Source organism: Tachypleus tridentatus, chromosome 2, assembly GCF_004210375.1.
Source record: "Tachypleus tridentatus isolate NWPU-2018 chromosome 2, ASM421037v1, whole genome shotgun sequence".
Lineage (NCBI taxonomy): Eukaryota > Metazoa > Arthropoda > Merostomata > Xiphosura > Limulidae > Tachypleus > Tachypleus tridentatus.
The window spans coordinates 135,598,952-135,621,019 of NC_134826.1; the positions used below are offsets into that span (position 1 = coordinate 135,598,952).

The 22,068-nt window shown below is 32.8% G+C and overlaps 1 protein-coding gene across 1 annotated transcript; it reads left to right on the forward strand.

Moving 5' to 3' along the window:
- Nucleotides 1–992: 992 nt before the first annotated feature.
- On the forward strand, nt 993–22,068 carry LOC143245186 (inactive hydroxysteroid dehydrogenase-like protein 1). Its single transcript, XM_076491225.1, has 9 exons — nt 993–1,265; nt 4,646–4,772; nt 7,512–7,522; nt 11,456–11,554; nt 14,228–14,286; nt 15,944–16,023; nt 18,828–18,909; nt 19,994–20,209; nt 20,877–22,068. Exons 1-9 carry the CDS (start codon nt 1,061–1,063, stop codon nt 20,976–20,978), a joined length of 981 nt encoding a protein of 326 aa, XP_076347340.1. The 5' UTR covers nt 993–1,060; the 3' UTR covers nt 20,979–22,068.

The following is a 22,068-nucleotide window of genomic DNA, read 5'->3' on the forward strand; positions in this document are numbered from 1 at the left end:
TTGATATGACTCGGTATACTTGCGTCCCATAGTCTTTCTATTCTTACTGTTAAATATGAAAAACGATGATGCATCAACATTAAAAATTCATTTAAAATCTCAAACTCTCCTATCAGACACCCCAAGTCTTCTTCTTCTTTGATAAAGAAAACCGTTTGAGAAATTTGAGCCTGTCCTCACATGACAAACTCCTCCATTCCAGGTATCATTCTGTTAACCGTTCCCTGCACCCTTGCCAGCAATTCGATATCTTTCCAAAAGTAAGGAACCCAAGACTGAACAGAATATTCAGGGCCTTATCAATAGTATGTACAATAAGATTTTAACCTCTCTAGACTTGTATTCAGTATGTCTGTAGATATGTGTGTGTGTGTGTGTGTATTTTTCTTATAGCGAAGCCACATCGGGCTATCTGCTGAGCTTACCGAGGTGAATCCACCCCCGGATTTTACCGCTGTAAATTCGTAGGCTTACCGCAGGATCAGCGAGGGACGTCTGTAAATACAGTTTAAAATCCACTACCACTAAAAACGGGACACTTCTTAGATGACTTTAGTGACTGTTCAATTATTACACCAAAATTCCTTTCTTCCATAATATTGCAAATGTTATTTCCATTGAAACTATAATGTTTTTAGATACATAGTGAATGTAACAGTTCTTTGTGAAAATTTTTCATCAAGTTGTTTACAAAGCAGAGTGGTTTACTGTAATTTCGAAAAACGAGAAAAGACAACAAACGAAAAAGAAAAACTTTTCAAAGTATGACTAACAATATCAGTTTAACTCAAACCCTTTGGAAGCTGCAAAATAAAAACAACATTTGTTATTTTAGTTATACGTTATGTAAAAAGCAGGATGTTTTCGAATACGTACATAAATTATTTATGAAGCACCGCCTTTGTTTTAGATATAATTATTCCTTTCACTTTTTAAATGTCCTGATCGGTTTTTCTTCAAATTATGACCGTAACTGAGCAAGAAAACAGCAGTTAGTTAACGAGGGTCCGATCTGATAAACCTAGAGGGCCAAATTCTTATGTTTTGAACACGCACCGGTATGGCTGCAGTTGATCAAGCAATACATTTAATTCAAGAAGTGGGAAGACAGTTAAAACGATGTCAAGAACTTTTAGCAGTTGTTGGTTTATTGTATGCTAGCAAAACCACCTTAACTTTTGCTTGGAAAGTATTTCAAGGCTTTCGAATTTATTTCATTGCACGTTTAAGCCAACAAGATTTCAAGCGATACGGAAATTGGGCGGGTAAAGTTTTGCCTAAATTATGAAATGCTTAAGCTGAAGGAAGAACTTGTGATACGTAACATTAATAATTATGCTACCGTATTTTTTTTATAAATCGCAAATAAAATAATTTTAACTATACAAAGTTTAAAGTATGTATATAATAACGTTAAATGGTTCTGTTAATGTTAATCCGTGTACACTGAAATGCAGACTAAACAGAAACTTATAAAAGCAGGCTTAGAACCTAACTATCAGGCTAAAACTCGATAAACAATATTATGATTACTTTTAATGTCTTTTTACTGTTCCAAAGGTATTTGCTCTACTAGTTGATTAATCAAATGTAGTCGATGCATGGGACTGTATAAGGAGTTAGGTGGATATTTTCACACACGCGCAAAGTACGAGCTGAATGAATATAGCCTTGAAGGAAATTGATGTTACAATCATTTCTAGGTTATATTCTTACTAAGAACAGTATGTAATCTCAGAAGACTAATAATGATAATTCTTCATTTATCTTTTTTTAACAAATATTCCTTTTTTCTTGTATATACAAATCCTGAACATTTAATAAAGCCACGTGAAGTAGAATACTTCACCTTGCAGCAGGTAGATACACTGGAAAAATTCAGAGTGAAAGAATAGTTTTGTGATGTCATGTTTTATTTCAGAACCTTTGCATGTTCATTGACCCTGTCAATTGGCAACCAATGTGATTATTTAATTTTACCAAATATAGTCATAAGTTTAATCAGAAATTTCAATTTCTAGTGTAACAATATTTTATACACAGTTGAATACAAGTCAGATTATTTCTGTTGTAAAATATACAAACAGTTTACAAAATATGTAATCTGCTTAAATGAAATTAATATTAAACATTCATGTATGCAGAAAGTATGGAATTAAAAATCACTTTGTGACAGGATGTATTATTCATATAAGTGTATTCTACTGGTTTTATACTTAGATTATTGTGTGATCATTGAATTTTTTTATTCCAATATAAGTTTAGACCTTTTATTTTTTTCTTCCAAAATCTATAATTATGAATACTTCTTGTTATTGTTAATCATTATTTGTTGTGTTTTTTTTTCCATCACGTAAGGGTTAGCATAATTTCAATTGAAATGAATAAAAGAATGTTCTAAAACTGTGTTGAGATAGCTTGTTAACTGTTGTAATTTGCAACTCAGTAGTTGGTGGCCTGTTAATTACACTGTCCAACAGCCATTTCTGTAGTATTAATTATTCATTTATACATTAAAAAAAATAGAAACTTCAGTATTATTTGTTCATTGTTTTGTATAGAGATTTTTATTGACTATTTCATTGCTATGGTAAATATAACCTATGGCCATCAAGGGAACATTTATTCCTTCAAGACCATCCTTGCACACTCACCCTTAAGAAGAGTAAGTTTCAAATCCACATTTACTTTTCAGGAAATTGTAGATTTCTCTCTTAAATTCCTGTAACATTTTGGCCCCCACACTACTGCTATTAAGAAATTACTCCATAAGTCAGTTATTCCATTAGAAGAAAAAAAAAAAAACTGAACTGGACACTAACTTTTTTTTCCCAAATGTTCAACTTTTGTTTTCTGGTCCTACTTTCTTCAGACAATAGCACAAAGAAACCAGAGGTTTTAATCCTTTTAGTCCTCGAGATAATATTGTAAACTTTGTTAATACTCTCTGTTACTGTTCCTTTTCAAGATAAATTAAATTTGAAGTTTGCAACCTATTCCTGTAACAAACCCTTAAATTTCATTATCACTTTGGAAGACCTCCATTGAGACCTTTTCAGTTCATAACACTATCAGCCAGCAGTTTCTCATATCTCAACTATATGTACTTCCTCTTCTGCAGGTAACAAATAATATTCTTTCAAAAAAGTAAGGTAAACTTCTCATTTGGTGAATCCATGTTGGATTTTATTTATATTTCACCAGTTGTTTTGTAAAGCTCATTTTGTCAACTGTGTATAACTTTTCCTAGTGTTGAAGTAAAACTATAATTTTCCAGACAGTTCTTATTATCCACTTTAAAAAATAGTAGTACCATAATTATTTTGTCATCGTCAAGCATCAGACACATCTGTTAATAATTAGAAGCTAGCCCATCTGGTTTTACCTTAAAACTCTGAGGAAATTGTTTTGATTATTTCAACAACATAGATAAAGGAATAATTAATAAATTGCTTACATTTGCTGATAATAGTTAGATCTTGAGTTTTGCTGGCTGTGAAGAAAAGAATGTCACTTTTAAAAGGGATTTAGATCATGTGGGATTTTGATTGAATAAACAGGGTGGTTGGCTTTTGGAATTGGTTGCTTTCATATATAGCAGAACCAGAAAATTCATATCAGTTTAAAGTTAATAAATATTTGCTTGATAGGAACTGCATATTTTAAAAATATAATTTTACATAGTGAATGGGACTGTAGATGGACCAACAGGTTTTTTATTGTATTTAAATGATATATTATCAGTTATAGATATATGAAGATAGTATGATGTAAAATAATTGAATAATGAAAGTTATGATGAACTGATGTAAGAGAAAAAACCTTAACTGAAATTGTTTGGTTTTAACCATTTAAGTCTGATGCAAGAATGATTAATCAGTTACACGTGATCGTTTAATGAATCTGAAGATTAATTAATTAGCACAGTCCACCAAGTTCATGTGAGGATGTTGGACCATAATAGCAACAAAAAGATTTCACAGGTAGTTCTCAAAAGCTGCTCATCACTTAAGAAAACATCAGTAATGTGACTGACCTGTATCACAGTTGTGTATGATACAGATATATCATTGAAATGATGGGACTGAACTGTATCACAGTTGTGTATGATACAGATATATCACTGAAATGATGGGACTGAACTGTATCACAGTTGTGTATGATACAGATATATCACTGAAATGATGTGACTGAACTGTATCACAGTTGTGTATGATACAGATATATCATTGAAATGATGGGACTGAACTGTATCACAGTTGTGTATGATACAGATATATCACTGAAATGATGGGACTGAACTGTATCACAGTTGTGTATGATACAAATATATCATTGAAATGATGTGACTGAACTGTATCACAGTTGTGTATGATACAGATATATAATTGAAATGATATAAATTTAAAAATATCATCTTGAAAGTTAAGAACTGATAAATTTTCTATTTTGTACATTTATTTATGTATACCATTTGAATCATATTGTAAATTATGGGTTTATCTCCTTTTTCCATACAATATGCTTCCAACTTAACAAACATCAACATGCACATACCTTTAAGTAGACATTTGTCATGATGCTTCAATCCATGTCACAACATAAGTATAATAAATAATAATTATTTTTCTCTCTCTTTATTCAGTTGTTACTGGTGGCACTGATGGCATTGGAAAGGCTTATTGCAGAGAATTGGCCAAACGTGGACTGAACATCATCATCGTTAGTCGTAATCTAGAAAAGTTAAAAACTACCGCAGAGGAACTTGGTATGTTATGTTGGACATGTAAATGAGCCACGTACTGTTAATGTATGATAACATTATGTCTTCTAATTTTCACATTTTGTTTGTATGAAAAAGATAGTTGCAAGCAAACAAATATACAAGTAAAATGTACAAAACTTAAATATACACATGAATGTATACATTTGTTTTATGTTGATGATTACTTTATAGCTTTAATTATTAGTTATTGTAACATGTGTCACAATGTTAAATTGGTTCTCACAAGTTTTTCATCCAGCAGATTTTCACATAGTTTTTAATTTTGGATTACATGCGAGTTTCCTCATTTAAAATGTAAAAAGTATCCTTTATCACTTTAATTATTAGTTATTGTAACATGCATTACAATGTTAAATTGATTCTCACAAGTTTTTTATCCAGGAGATTTTCACATAGTTTTTAATTTTGTATTACTTGGAAGTTTCCTGATTTAAAATGTAAAAAGTATCCTTGGAAGTGATAGTAGTTGAAACAGTAAACAAATTAATAGTCAGATCTACTTGTATATGCTGTTCTATGTTGCAAGAACTGTCCAAGATATGGCATTGTTGTGTACATTGATGTTGATAGCTTTTATATAGTGTTTTGTCCAGAATATTAATGGAAAGGTATTTTAACCATGTAGTTTTAGTAACAGAATGTCAATGGAAGCATATGATGCCTACAGGAAAATGTGGTTTTAATAAGCATTGGCTATGTAAAGTTCATGTATGACCTAAATGGACAGAATACAAAGACTGTTACAAGATTTGTTACAAAGTATTTTGATGTTTCTGACATTGGTGAATCATCACGAATTTTTTGCATGAAAAGTAGAAAAAAATTAAAAATGCAAGTGTGAAGAGAATGCTAAAGGTTACAAAGGTCATGGAGCTAGAAATGAAAAATGGTTCATAGTGGCCTTCCAATTATGATCAACCAACTTATAACTTCATATATTCTCCCCTTGGTGAGGATTCCTGTACGTGGTGAGGGGACCTCCCAGGAAATGTTTTGTTCCTTCAGTTTACCTCCTTTGGGGTTGAAACGTCCACCCTAACGCACCACTTTGGCCTTGAATTCCTGTAGAGAGCAGGCCTTGGGGTGGCTTCCCTAGGGTCCATCAGCTGGTCCACTTGGGCGAGGATGAACCAAGTACCAATGTTGGATGTTTTCAACAGATGTTGTGGACATTGTATCTGATGCTGGTGTTTGTATATAGTGCTCACAAAACCCTGGCGTTGCCTCAGTGTCCTTGTTTGGCATTGTAATGCGTCCATGGTGGGTGAGGTCAGTGGGCACCAAAAAAATTATTTTTTTATTATGGATCCCCCAGATAAAAACGTAAATAAAATAGTGAAAAAACAGTCCATAGGTAAACGACCTTGTTTTGAAGATTTTGAGCAGAAATCTGCAACATTTGTAACACCTGTGCCTCATTTTCTTATACTACATTCTTTTTCACACAAACCTTTAGGGCAAATGTCTCCCTTTTTCAATGAGAAGGGACGAGAGGGACTTGCTGGCTTTCCAAAGTCAGTCAGAAAGCTTCACTCTGGTGATATATTGGTGGAAACATCCACATATCCACACAGTGAACTCCTCTTGCATTTAAAGGCAATTGGGGATATACCTATTGAGGTTGTGCCTCATACTATGAAATTGTCACAAGGAGTTATAGTTGAGAGGGATTTGAAGAACATTCCCAAGTCAGAGATTCTCGCTGGTTTCTCCACCCAAGGAATTTCTGCAGTGAGACGTATCTCCAATTATGATGCCAACCAATGTCCTCATTTTAACATTTACTTCACCACTTCTACCTGCCACCATCAAGGTAGGTTATCTTAATTGCAGGGTGCAGCCATACATTCCAAACCCTCTCAGATGTTTTCAATGTCAGTGGTTCAATCATTCAAAGACATCGTGTCGTCATTCCTTGATGTGTGCTCATTGCAGTGGCAAGGACCACGATGCCTATGAGTGTGAAATGGTCTCTCATTGTGTCAGTTGCAATGCTTTTCAGCCATCCTACTTTTGTTCTTGCCCCAAATGGTTGTAAGAAAAAGAGGTGCAGCATTTGAAGATGATTAAAAACATTTCTTACCTTAAAGTTCAAAGGTTGCTGTCCTCCACTTCATCTTGGACATATGCTGGTGCACTTCATTCCACTACTATAGTGGAAGTGCAAAGGGATCTCTCTGTGCCTCCAAAAGAATCATTCTCAAACCAAAAGAAAAATTTTGATCTCCATGGTTAAAAAAGTTGATGAATCAACGTCAACACTCATCTCTGTCCCTCACGTATGTTCCAGCAAACCCCAAGATCCACTTCCTTTGGTTTTGAGTATGGGCATTTTCTTGGGTATGTCTTTGTCTCCCACCCCAAGTAGCAAAATGATCATTCGTTCATGTTTTCATTGCTGACATTTTCTACCAACAACAAAGATCTGCCCAGTCGAACCAGAACAGGATCCACGGAGGTCGACAGACCTCTCTTGAATAAAAACAATAAAGAAAAAGCAACAGAAAGGTTCTCCACCCTATTTGCCTACACATAAATAAAATGACCACTGTGATACAATGGAATTGTCAAGGTTGATGATCTAATCTGGATGACATCAAAGCACTGATTGCTTCCTACCATCCTGTATGTCTTTCTTTACAGAATACATTTCTGAATCTTGCCGATACAGTCACCTTTTGGCAGTTTTCTTTGTACAGAAATAACAGTCTGTGTGATGGATGAGTGCATGGAGGGGTGGCACAACTAGTTATTCAACATGTGTCCACCCTGTCTTTGCCACTCGACACACCCTTGGAGGCCATAGCCATCCCTGTTTCCTTGGGTCGTACCATCACCGATTGCTCTCCCTACCTGTCACCGAGAAAGACCTATGATCAATCAGCCCTTGATGCTCCCAGTGAACAATTGCCATTTCTGTTTTTAGTCCTGGGGGACTTTATTGGACATCATCCCCTCTGGGGCAGTGCTGATATTGATAGGAGGGGTTGCTCTGTAGAGCATATGTTGCTTGATCACAACCTTTCTCTTTTTCATACTGGCCCTTATGCTTTTTATCATGCACCTAGTCAGTCCTTTACAATTGTTGATCTCTCAATTTGCTCCCCTTCACTACTCTCCCACTTTACATGGAAGGTTGACAGTAACCCACGAGGCAGTGATAATTTTCCTATAATTTTGAAAGAGACTGGCCGTGGTTGATGCTACCTGATGCCATGATAGAAAGTGGATCAAGCAAACTGGCCCTCTTTTACTGCTCTCACAGAACTTGATACTGCTATCATCTGTAAACCATCAATAGACGACAGTGTGGCAGCAGTAACTGACTGTATTATACAGATAGCTGCTCAATGTATTCCTAAAACCTTGACACATTTTTCATGATATCCTCATCCGTGGTGGAATCCTGCCTGCCACATGGCATGGAAAGCTCAAAAATTGGCCTGGGATACTTTTTGTAGTATTCCACACTCTTGAACCACATCGCTTTGCAGCAGACCCATGCATGTGCCCGGTGAATAAGATGTCAAAACTGGAAGGTATCTTGGATTAAGTCCACAACCAGCATATCTTCTTCCACCAGTCCCAGAGTCATGTGGAACAAGATTCAAAAGGTCAGTGAGCAATATAATTCTGTTTCCCTCTCAATCTTGCTTTCTGATGGTCAGGAAGTAGCTGATACCCAGAGCATTATTGATACTGTAGGTAAAAGCTTTTGCTAGGTATCTAGGACTTCTGCTTCATCCTGCACCTTCTTAGCTATCAAGACTCGGATAGAGCAATTACTTCTTTCCTTTCAAGCTGATTGTCTCTATGACTATAATTGTCTCTTTACACTGGTGGAACTCAAACTGGTTCTTCATTGGTCTGGCAGTACATCAGTCGGACCTGATGATGTACACTACAAAATGCTGCGTTATCTATATCCTCCTCCTTTTGCTATTTTTCTGATTGTTTTTAACTGGATCTGACAGGAGAATGTTTCTTCTGATGCCTAGCACCAGGCTGTTGTCCTACCTTTCTCTAAGCCTGGGAAGGATCCCAAGATTCCTTCAAATTGCCATTCAGTTGCTTTGACGAGCTTTGTAAGATCTTAGAGAGGATGATTAATGCTCCTCTTGTTTGGTTTCTCAAATCAAACAACCTACTCTTGCCCACCCAGTTTGGGTTCAAACGACAGGGGTCCACAGTGGACCACCTGATTCGATTTGAAATGTCAATCAGAGAAGTCTTTCTCAAACGACAATATCTTGTATCAATATTCTTTGACATTGAGAAGGCTTATGATACAAGATGGAGGTATTGCATTTTGCGAGATCTCCAATTATATGTTTATTCTGGCCGTTTGCTCATTCTTATTTTAAAAAAAATTTTAGTGAACTGGCAATTCCAAGTTTGTGTGGGTTCAACACTTTCCCATTCTTTCCTACAGGACCTTGGCATTCCAAGTTTGTGTGGGTTCAACACTTTCCCATTCTTTCCTACAGGATCTTGGAGTCCCTCAGAGCTATGTTTTGAGTGTCACACTTTTCAGTATCAGTATAAGGATTAATGTCATCACTGAACAACTCCCTCATACTGTTGCAAACGGGCTTTATGTCAACGACTTTCACATCTCATCTTTTGCTGGAAATGGTATTCACTCTGATCCTGAACTCCTTAGTAGTGAAGCTGTGCTACCTTTGGTGTCTGAGATGAAGTTCTTGGGGCTCATCTTTGTCCATAAGCTTACCTTTATACCACACATCAAGCAGCTACAGGTCATATGTATGAGAGCATTGAACGTCCTCCATGTCCTCTCTTCCATCACTTGGGGAGCGGATTGATGTTCTATGCTAAAGATATAACGTGCTCTTATTTGATTGAAACTAGACTATAGATCACTGGTGTATGGCTCTGCTCTAGTGCTTTCTGCACTTCCCCAGTCCAGAGCGTATATATATAGTCTTAGGAACCTCCTCTACACATCTGCTGTTTGCAATTGTCTTTACTATATGGTTCATAACTTGGTTCCTTTCCACAGCAACCCACCTGGGATTGTGTGTTCCTTCCTTGATGGGCCATGCTTTTTCAGAACAGATGATCTACCATTGTTCCTTTTGGCTTTCTTATCCAGGCACTGTTGCATGAATTAGTTCTGTTCTTGGATAGCATTGCTGTATCCACTGGTCACCCCATCACACTATGGCTCATTACAATCCCCAAATGAGACCTTTCTTTAAGTCATTTGAGAAAAGCAGACACTCCTGATTGGAAGTACTGTCTGTGATTTGCTGAATGTCTTTCAAACCATTCTTCCATTCCAGTTTATGACAATTATGATTATGTTACAGAAAGTCCTTTACAACTTATATTACTGTACTTCTTCTCTTACTGCTGTAGACTAGATGTAAAAATTGTATTTAATGCTATTTATGTTTTTAATTCAATAATTAAACTTTTTGCTTTACCTTAATTTCCTTTTATGAATTTTAATAATTTTACTTTAATTTTAACTATTTAATGGACACTTGGCACAGATATACTGGTTGTTTTGTGCCAAAATCACCAAACCAACTAACCAATCATATATTCTACCAACACCCATCAACTCTCTTTAATGTGCACCTTATGTAAGTGGAATGAAAATTTTGAAAGTTGAAGTTCTCTGAACACTTCAAGTTGTAAAGTCTTGCTGGTCTTATAATTCATATACTAAAAATTTGAATGTGTTTTGAAATACATATATACATGTATGTATCAATAATATTCTAAATAATACAGAAATATTCAAGGTTTTAAACAGTGACCAAAAATGTTCTCTGTGTGAAATCTCCCAACATTTCAAACCACTGTTAATTGACTGTATTCATCTTCTAGACTTAGGAAGGTCGTATTATTGTTCTCTTCTTTACTAGTGACAGTGTTAATACCCATACCAGTTATTCTGAGATACATTTTTATTTCAAATGGGTTTCTCATCATCAATGATTAGATATCTCTTGAAATGTGTCATAAGTATATTTAATGTGTGATTTCTTTATAAATGCATTTTCTTACTTTACTAATTACATGAATATATAAAGTACAACATTTACTGAAATTAATTTGCTTATTGTCTTGTGAGTAGACCAAAAAATCCCAAGACTCATTGTAAATAATTAATAATTCCATTATTTAGTCTTAAAATAACTTGAACTTGAGAAAAAATCATAGATGTATAATGAGTAGTTGTTAGAATATAACACTTTTAATGATATTTGGTTTTTTTCTTTATGGAGTAAAATTTTCACAGGTTGAAGCTTGACCATAATTACTAATTTAAGTATACATACATGTCTGTAAGAGAAGGCTTAGTAGCTTTGCGTGAAATTCAAAACAAACAAACAGGGAAGGCTTAAGTATGTATTTATAACGTATATATTAAGTATCAAAATGAAAACTCTTTTTGCATGCAATATTTCCTTGTAACATAAGATTTCCTGTTGCATTTTTTACAGTTTTCTGCTGTAACTAACCATCAAGGATTGTTAAACAGGCAAGCTGTTGTGAATATATTGAGTTCAGCCCATTGGGATGAATGGTTATTTTATTTTAGGTAAATGTTATTTTAATATAACTTTTTATCTGTTTTGGCCTGTAAAAGTTACAGAAATTTTTTTTTTCCCTTCCCTAGAAAAAGACTTTGAGTTACTACTGGCATTATTCAAGTTGACTTTACTGAAGGTACAAGAGATCTCTATACTGAAATAAAGGAACAACTTGAAGATAAGGAGATTGGAATTTTGGGTAATTTTTTAACAGTTATCATGCTTAAGCAAAAAAATAAAAGGAGGGGATACTTTTTGTGCATCAAAAACTGGTTTATTTCTTGGGTACTAAAATAAACATCAAGGCCCTAAGCGTAATAATCTGGTATTGTTTATTTCATTCATTATCATTTGATGTAATAAATATTACCTTGCTTTATTACAAATTACTTTTTTTTTTACTACAGTTAGAAATTAATAGTAAATATTATTCCATTTAGAACATATAGTTTTTAACACTGTATTTCATCTTTTGTGGTATTTTGGTATAATCCATGTTATTCCTATATCATTTTGTTGATGGCTTTCAATTCTGATGTTATGGACTTTTATATGGCAGCTGTTTATGAAAGCTTGGAGCTTAGATAGTAAGGTTTTGATAAGTCTCCATGTGTTAGTACCATTCATTGAAGTAGAGTTTACACTTATGTTAAATATTCAGTTTAGTTTCTATTTATTCAAATTGGTTTCAGGGCTGTGAAGGCCCCTCTGGCTCTTCCTGTCTTGGTTTTGTTTTCATTTTTTCAACCTGTTTTGATTACAGTACTACAAAGATGTGTGAAAGGTTGGATTTCTTCTGTGTTAGTCTCAGAAAGAGGTATTGCTGTGATTCTCACGGTTTTAGTTGTCTCAGTATTAATTTTTATTCTCACTAATTATGGATGAGTATGAAGTTTCTGTGTTTTGGTTTGAATATCTGCTGGTATCAAACATGGTTGATGTTGTCGTCAAAGTCATAGTTCTGTGGCATCTATGTGAAAATCCATCACATATTCCTTGGTTGTTCTGTGGCCTTTTATTATTACCTAGCCTAATATTGGTAGGAAGCCATTGTTTTTTACTAATGCTGGAAACATAATACATGAATGTACTTATTCATGATGTCAGAAAAAACACTTAGGTCCAAGAAGTCTTAACATAAAGCAAGGATAGTTTAAACAACATGAAAGTTTTTATATTTTTATTTTAAGAGGATAAAGTTTTGGGGTTGTAAGCTTTGTTAGTTCATACATTTTACAATAAAGGCAAATGTTTGGAATTTAAAAAATTATGTAGTAGCATTTTGATATGTTGAATTTGAAATTTCACTGCAAAATTACAACTTTTAAATAACTTACATCTGTTTATTTCCATTTTTTATTTACACTGCTTCTTCCAAGGTATTTTACACCTGAAGTTTTATTTTGGCCCTAAAAAAACAAACTGAAAACGTCTTGGGAAAAAAAAAGCCATATGCATCATGGTATGATTAGTTTTTTTGAATAAAACATTTTTAACAGTAATCGGTTTACTTGTGTATAAAGTTAATACTGATTGTATCATTAACTGCATAACTTCCAAAAAATGCAGTAGTTTATACATTGGATATACTGGTTGTTGACTCAGTGATAGAGCATATCTAAATCATGCTAATCTGTGGAACCAAGATACACCTATATGGAAACATTTTTGCCATCAACAACCATACAGTTGAAGACTTCAATTTTGGGACTTATGAGTGGTTTAACAGACATTCACAAAAGACAAAGATCTAACAAGAGATTAATTCTGGGAACCCTACAGCCATCTGGTTTAAATGAATGCTTTTCTTTTCTACAAATTTTTTTTTCCTCCAAATTGTTTCAATTTTAATTTAAGTCTGTTTTATTTTTCTAGTGACTTGTAATATTTATGTGAAAGATGTCCTGTTGCAAAGTAATTTCGTATTCAATGTTCAAAATGCGATGCATGCAATTTTTAAGTTCTGCACCTGCACCTTTGATGTAACCTGTACAACCTTACGAAGGCTGTTAGCTCAAAACATCACCCTCTTAAAATGTAAACAACTTAATGATTGTTTAGCCTATTCATTAATTACTCTACTATTGTCTAAGTCTATTTATTAACTAGTAACAACTTTGATGTTATTATGAATGGTGTTATGACTATGAGTAGATAGATTACTATTTTTAAATTACTAACTTACATTATATTCCATGTTTTAGTTGCTAATCCATTTCCATTTTAAGAGAAGTCCTGAAGAGGATTGTTTTTTTTAGTGGAATTGGTCATATTTGATCCTTTGTCTCTGCTAGAAATGTGGTGAGATGCAGTTCATTTACGTGCGGGTCACTACGATTAAGATTGGAATCAACTATTTGAATGCTTTCAAGTGGGGTATTTCAGGACATGCTGATCCCTATCGTAGGTTGACTATCAGTTTAGTGAATCACATTACAATTTTTTTTGTTTTCATTTTCTCTTGTGTGTTTTTTTTTTCCCATTATTTTTGTACTATTCTTTGTCATGATGTCTTGTTGCTGGCAAATTGACATTATAAAGCCCTTTTGTCACTTATGCTTTTGAACTGTAACCTTTGTTAATTGTTCTGTTTCTCCATTATGTTGGAGTCCATATTTATAAATGGTGTCAGTGGTGTTTTTACTTCCATTGGGTCTGTAGTGATCTGGTATAAATATTCATTGTTGGTTTTGTTTTAGCTAATTGTATGTAGGTTGTGCTAATTTATAGCAGTTAATAAAAAAACAAAAACACTGATTTCCTTGTTTGAAAATAGATTAATCTGTTTCTATGTTGAACACTGAATTAGATTATTATTTATGGTATTAACATAGTTTATGCATACTCTTACAAATTACTTTTGTCCTAACAGTCAACAATGTAGGAGTTATGTATGACTACCCCAGCTATTTTCTTGAAGTTCCCGAGACAGTAAGTACATATAATTAATACTACCCACCAAATATTTTGGAGAAGTTGCCAAATGGTAAAATTCATGTGTGTAATGTGCATATAGCTTGTTTTCTCCATTTGCTATACTGCACATATTAAATATGTTTTATGTCAAATAACTGTTACTGCTTATTAATGAACGTAAATATCAGATGTTTATAACTTAGCATAATGCATTGATTGTGGACTCGTAACTATTTTTCTTAGTATGTTGATGTACTAGATTTCTCACTGTTTCTTTCCTTGTATTTGTAGTTCATTATTCGTAATGTTAAAATAAAATTATTGTTGTCCATTCTAACTATGTGTTTGACTAACAAAGTGAAACAAAATCACTGAAAATAGTACAACTTTTGAATACATGAGCTTAAATTAAATGACACTTGAGTTCAATGGAAGCTTGAAACCTCATTTTACTGTGATTTAGATATAACTACTACATATTTTCTGTCCAACAACCATAAAGACTGCAGATCTTAAGAAACTTGTGGTGTATGTTATGTCATACAGTTTTGTGTAGACTCATATGATAGCTTAGAAGCAGTTTTGTACTTCTATTTACATTTCTAACAAAGGAACTGAATTTCACTATTATGATTTTGATATATACCATAGCTTCCAAATTATGCAATGGTAACCTTTTATTCAGAGGCACTAAAGTGGTACAATGTTAAGTCTGAAAGCATATACTACTGAAAATTGTGCACAGCACAAATAGTTCATTGTGTATTTTGAACTTAAAAACAAATATTTTTCAAATACTTGCATTTCCTTAAGATAAAAATAATATTTTGGAAAAAAGACTGAAGAAAACGAATTTTGATAAATTATTGTTTGATGTTTTTGATTATTTTCTGAACCTTTAGTTATTAAACTTAATATTTCTGGTTAGCTTCTTTCCTAACTGGCTTAAAAACCACCTTTCAGAAGTAACTTGCACTTAATGTAAGCTTAGTGTTGAGTTCACAGAAGATGCAGTATGTTAAGTAATAGTCATCTAACATTTAAGTTCATTAATAAGTGGTAACAGTTATTTGACATAAAAAGTATTCACAATATGTGATATAGTAAACAAAGAACAGAACAGCTCAGGAGAGTTATAGCTACTCTACTATGTGAAACCTATGAATACTGTTGGTAAACATACAATATCTTGATAATAATAGCATTAGTATATTATTATTTTGTTAGTGGTTTACTTTCATATCTTCCTACTTTACATATATATGGTGTATTTGTCTTTATATATTCAAATTATTTTTATTTTTCTAATAAGTTGGGACTGATGGATGTTTTTTACCAGTGTGTGTGTGTTGAACAATGAAATTAAAAAACATAAATCATGATAAAATAATTATCTCCATGTTATAAGGGTTTTAACATTGTTATAATTGTAAATACATTATTTTCATTAGATATCTGTGCTTCTTGTATGTATTATGATTATTGTATTTGTGCACCAAGATATAGCATACTATTGAGGTAGAATTGTGGCATTGACTATATATATAAAATGGGGAAGAAACTATGAAAAGTAATACATCATTTAATTAATTTTTTGCACACTTTATTTATTTTAAAGTTAATATCATATATAAATACCAAATTGTATCTGGTATGTTTTTTTAATTTCTAGAAACTATGGAAGTTTATTAATGTGAATATAACCACTGTTACTATGATGACATATATTGTTCTTCCTCGGATGGTTCAGAGGTAGGTTTATGATATATAATATCACAGTCTAATAGTAGTTCGTAGTATATGTACATGTTTGTTAAAAGTTATTTGAGAGTTTAGTCAGATAGTAAGCATATTATCTGAATGAAACTAAAGTTGTGAGTGGAATTGAGGTTGGAGCAGTGGTTGATTTGACGTAGTATTATAATTGTCAGCCTCCCTTATCTTGTAAATTTTATTATAAAGACATTATTATATTATTTAACAATATCATAAATATCTTTGTGACATTGGTTAAGAAGTTTAATAATGTGTAGAAATGTGGGATAACATGTACACGCTAGCTCAGGGGTTCCCAACCCCTGGGGTTGCGACAGGGGTAGTCACGAAGCCTTAGCAGGGGAGTCACGCAGCCTTGTTAGAAGTAGCTTGGGATAACATACACGCTAGCTCAGGGGTTCCCAACCCCATGGGGGTTGCGAAGCCTTGGCAGGGGAGTCGCGCAGCTTTGTTAGAAGTAGCTTGGGATAACATTAATTTTATTTCATCAATTACATTTTCAAGTCGAGAGTGCCAAAAGGTTGGGAACCCCTGCACTAGCTGGAAGCTTTTGTAATCTTGTTGATTTTAAATACAAGAATAACAGTGTAATTTTGGGCATATTTGTTGTTCTGACACCATTGTTCAGGCAAAAACAACCATACAAGTGCAGTCATATCTCCAGAAGAATATACAGTTTTGTTCATGACAGCAGTATGTGTGTTTCAACTGGACTACTTGATATTTCTTATTTAACCCTTTCACTCTAATTTATTAGCTGTTGCATGTTTGTTAGTCACAGAGTATTTTGCCCTCTTTCTATCTTTCTATGAACTGAAATTTGCTTTTTTATTTTGTGTTAAAAATCCATGATTTTAGTCCTAATATTTGAAGTTGCCATCTACTTTGTGTTTAATTTGGTCATATCAAATGTTGCTTGTATTTTAGATACAAGAATATTTCAGGATAAGACGTGTTTTTAAAATTCATTCATTGATAACTGATTTTTTTTCCATTGTACAGTTATAATTTTTCTTTCTTGTGGTTATATATTTAGTCCTATTATAGAACCACAGTATATCTAGCTTATATATATATATATATATGTGTGTGTGTGTGTGTGTGTGTATTTAACAACATTTTAACCTCCTTTGAACATTATCAGATTAAGGAGGTCAAAACATTATCACTTCTTTTGTATTTAAATAAATGTTTTTTTTAATACCTGTATCAGCTGTCTCAAAATAAGTGAAAAAATATTTAAACTATTTATTACTGTTAATGTAAAAAAAATAAAAATATAGGGACATAAAAGCATAAAAATGCTGACAAATAACTATACATGTAGTAAACGTAATTATATTATCATTATTACTTTTATAAGCATTTGAAGGTGTATAAGTAGTTATATTTGGGTTGGCAAGTACATCTATCATTGCTGTTTGTTTGTTTTTATCTGTACTTGCCCTTTAAAATCCCCCTCAAGGTGAATTCCTGTACATAGTGAGGGGACCTCTCGAGGAAAGTTCTTTCTTTTCAGTTTACCTCTGTGAAGGGGAGGAGAGGATCCTGGTGGTTGAGTGGTATCTGGGGCCATGCAACACACTGCTTCAGCCTTGAATTTCTGTAGGTGGGTGTTCCCTTCCCCTCATGGGTAGTCAGCTGGTCAAGTTGGGCTTGCAATTTTATCAGCCATTGTATCAAACAAATCAATATCAGAACTGTAATGATAATATTTACCATAACTTTAATAAACGTTATGTCTATACTGTTAACTCTGTAGATCTGCAGTAAAAATTAAATTACTAACAGTGACAAAATGAAACATGATTGGGTAGTTTCTCAGGTGACATATAATTGATATCCATGTGGCCTTTGTCATTCTTATACAATTCCAGCTTGCTTTATTAACCTTTGGCCAGGTATGGCTAGGTGGTTAAGGCACTCATACTCTGAGAGTTACAGATTCAAATCCCCATCACATCAGACATGCTTGCCCTTTCAACTGTTGGGGCATTATAATGAGATGGTCAGTCCCACTATTTGTTGGTAAAAGAGTAGCCCAAGAGTTGGCAGTGGGTGGTGATTGCTAGCTGCCTTCCCTCTAGTCTTACACTGCTAAATTAGAGATGGCTAGCAAAAATAAAAAAAACAAATTTATTGACATTTATTCTGTTAGAACATGAATATTGCAAAGCTGGTGTTGACTTCATAACATTGATGTAAGTTTGATTTGTTATATTGCATAAAAATAAGTAAGGTAGTTTAGAAGTAGTAAGCAGTAATAACGTCAAGTGTGTTAGAACATGCCCATAACAGGTGAGATAGTTTTACCCACTCTAAAAAATTTAAGGTTGTAACAAAGGCCAGGCCTTGCAGTGTAAGGAAGTAGAGAGTATTTAGTAATGGAGTAAGTGTTTAGATTAATTAAACTAGGTCTGTTATTGAAAATGATATTTAATCCAGTTATAGCATAACTGATAGTAAAATTGCTTTGTAACAGAAATTGATAATTGTCTGGGTGCATATTTGATAAATTAATATTTAATTATTAGAGGAACAAAATATATTATTAATAATAGTTTTATATTATTTAGTGAAGTTTAATCACAGCATGTAATTGTGAATTATTATTCAGTTGAGAACGATATACCGAACTTTAATAGTTCAGATACAAACACCAGCAATTTATTATTGGTATTTGAACATTCTGTTTTTATAGTGAGCTTTGGCATACTTCATAAAACATGTTACAAATGGTCATAAGAAAATAAATTAAAAATTAACTGTCGTTTTCAAAGGAAAAAGGGACTTATCATCAATCTGTCATCCATTTCATCATTTTATCCTCTTCCATTCTTGACAGTCTACTCTGCTTCAAAGGTAACAAAAGAACATTCTGATTATTTAAATATTACATTAAACTTCTGATAATTATTATCCAAGTCCTTTGTTACAATTCCAATATTAAAACAGTCAACCATGTTCTGTGGCACTAATTACAAAATTTCTTTATAAAAATTTTCATGTGTTAAAAAAAAAAAAACTTTTAAAGGATACAAAGTATTCAAAGTTATTTTGGAGTAAGAAAAATAATGTTATATTTGTGATTAATTTCATTGTGGTTTGCAGTTTTCTTACATGGCACTTATATTATTTAGTAATTATAATGTAAAGTATTATCACGGTAATTGTTTTATTGATTTCTTATTATTTGATGGTACAGGAATGGGGTTAAATGTGTTTGAAGTGCTTGTTTCTGTATTATCATGTATTTGTTTCACTAAAACATTTGTTATTCAAAAATATCATATTATTTATCATACCACACAAAATCTAGAAAATAATCTTTGTCAAGAAAAACAAATGGACATTGTTTTGGCCAAGTGTTTATAAGTGACTGAAAAAATATCTGCATTGTTCTATTTTATAACTATGGGTTTGTAAATGGCTGAGAAAAAACATCTGCATTTTTGTTCTACTTTGGAAATGTGGGTTTGTAAATGACTTAAAAAATATATGCATTTTTGTTCTGGTATGTTACTGTGGGTATTTATGCGGGGTATTCTTAATAATTAATCTTGTGAGGTGCTTCTTGCTCAACTGAATAGAACATTCTTAATAATTAATCTTGTGAGGTGCTTCTTGCTCAACTGAATAGAACATCATTCTTAATAATTAATCTTGTGAGGTGCTTGTTGCTCAACTGAATAGAACATTCTTAATATTTAATCTTGTTAGGTGCTTGTTACTCAGCTGACCAATATGGTGTACATAATAAATAATTAATCATCTGAAGTACACTGCTCAGCTGAATAGGACAGCATACTTCATAAATAATATTGTGAGATATAAATTTCTCAGGAGAATTGAACAGTGTGCTTAATAATTAATCATTTGCTCAGCTGCTATGTAAACCACTTGGAGCTGAACATGAATAAACATTGTGGTTTTTTGTTTATGATAGGCTTATGTGGACTGGTTATCCCGATGTCTAGATTACGAGTACAAATCCAAAGGGATTGTGTTCCAGACCCTTCTGCCTTCTTATATTTCCACCAAACCTACTTCCTTTATAAAACCAGGTTATATCATTCCTGATGCTTCCACATTTGTTAAAAGTGCTCTGAACACTTTTGGCACAACTTATCGTACAACAGGATATTGGACACACGAACTTCAAGTTAGTGCATTCTTTTCACTTCTTTACAACGTTTGTGTTTCTGAGTAATAATATGCAATTGTTATATCTAATAGGTATTGCCAAGTCTGCTTTATGTGAAAAATGTTTCAACTGAAAATGGAACTTAAACATAAGGCTGAGTAACCAAAAGTATTTCATAAAGAATAACATTAAGCAATGTGTGGTGGGTTCTAAAGATATATTCATGTTAAATAGTGCTAACTCACATTGGTCAAATGGTTGTTAACTTTATTGAAAATGTAGTGTTTGAAAAGTAAAGAATCTTTTTTTTGTGACCAATTATTGTTAATAAAAGTTGTGAGAGCATAAAAGCATTTAATTTGTCAAACTAAATGTGAGTGGTTTCATGTTGCTAATTAATTTTGGGTTTATTTGAGGTATCTTGGAAGTATAGAAAATTGCATGTGTATTATCAGAATTTTTTACAGATGTATTCTGATTCAGAATTAAAGTATTTCATCAAGATATGGTAACCATATGCATCAAATAACCAAAATTCAGGTTACCAATTAGATTCATAAGTTCCTTGAAATTTATACACAGTGTGTTACTAATACCAGTGATATTTCTGGTATTTCATTTTGAGATAATTATAATTCAGGTTTTGTTACTTGGTCTACAGAAGAATTACATTATTTATTTGTAGTGGTGGTGTTGTGAACATCTTCCAGAAAGCCTGTGGAACCTTTCATCCTGGCTGCTGTTGAAGATACTAAGTAATGGCAAATTAGTGTTTAACAAGCAGTAGAATAAATATATATAAATTGCTTTGTTATTTCAGAAATACTAATTCAGGTTTGAAGGAAAAAATCATCTTAATTCACACATATAACATACCTATAACTGTGTAACAAAGCAGTTTGAAGTTTCCTCAGACCTTTGCGACAAGAGAAACAATTCTTTGGTAATGTTTTTTGTAAACACTCCTCACAACAGAGAAGTAGTTCTGATTATATGTTCCTTTTGTTTCAAGGTGTAAGTCAAAGCATAAGTTGTATTTACCAGTGGAAAGCAAACTAAATGTGGTTCAATAAAAATATTTTATGGATAATTAAACACACGTAATTGGTTTTTAAAAATCATGAGGTTCCAGTGTGTTAATTAATGTTTGTGTTTTTTTTCATTTTAACCAAAATTATTAGTTAAATTTTACATAAATTAAGAAAATATATTAACCACATATCTTGGAAAATAATTAAAATAATTTGAAATGCTATAATAGCATGTCAAAGTCTAAAATAATGATGTATCTTTTTGTATTTTGTGAATTATTGTTGTAAGTTAAAGTTGTATGTGTTTTTGATAAAAATGTGATGTTTTTCAAATTATTGGCGATTTATTTTAGTTGCAAAACATTCTATTCAAAGAGTACGGGGTGGGGAGGGAGATTAACTTTTGTGTAACTTGAAACAATCTTGTGTGGAATATAATTAGAAAAATGCAAACTTCCTTTGAGTGGCAACTTAAAGCTGTGTATTTTAAAAAGCCACCAAATTTTAATTTATTTCTTAACTGTGAAGAAATGATCTGGAGATTCCTGAAAAACAGGTTTTGTAGTGTAGGGTGCTTTTTGTTCCTCAAAAGGGGGAGCCAGAGGCCACTTGTTTTTTTTATCAGTTGCACCACCATACAATAGTGTGTTGTTTCTCAGTCAGTAAGTAGTATATACTAAAATAACATTACGTAAGAGGCTCTTAACATTGCAATTTGTACTGTTGTGACATCAGTAAAACGTGTACATGTCATGAATCATAAGAAGAATTATTCATCCTGTAGGCGACAACACAACATGATGTATGAATTTGAAACATATGGAATAAAAGAAATAGAATACTTTC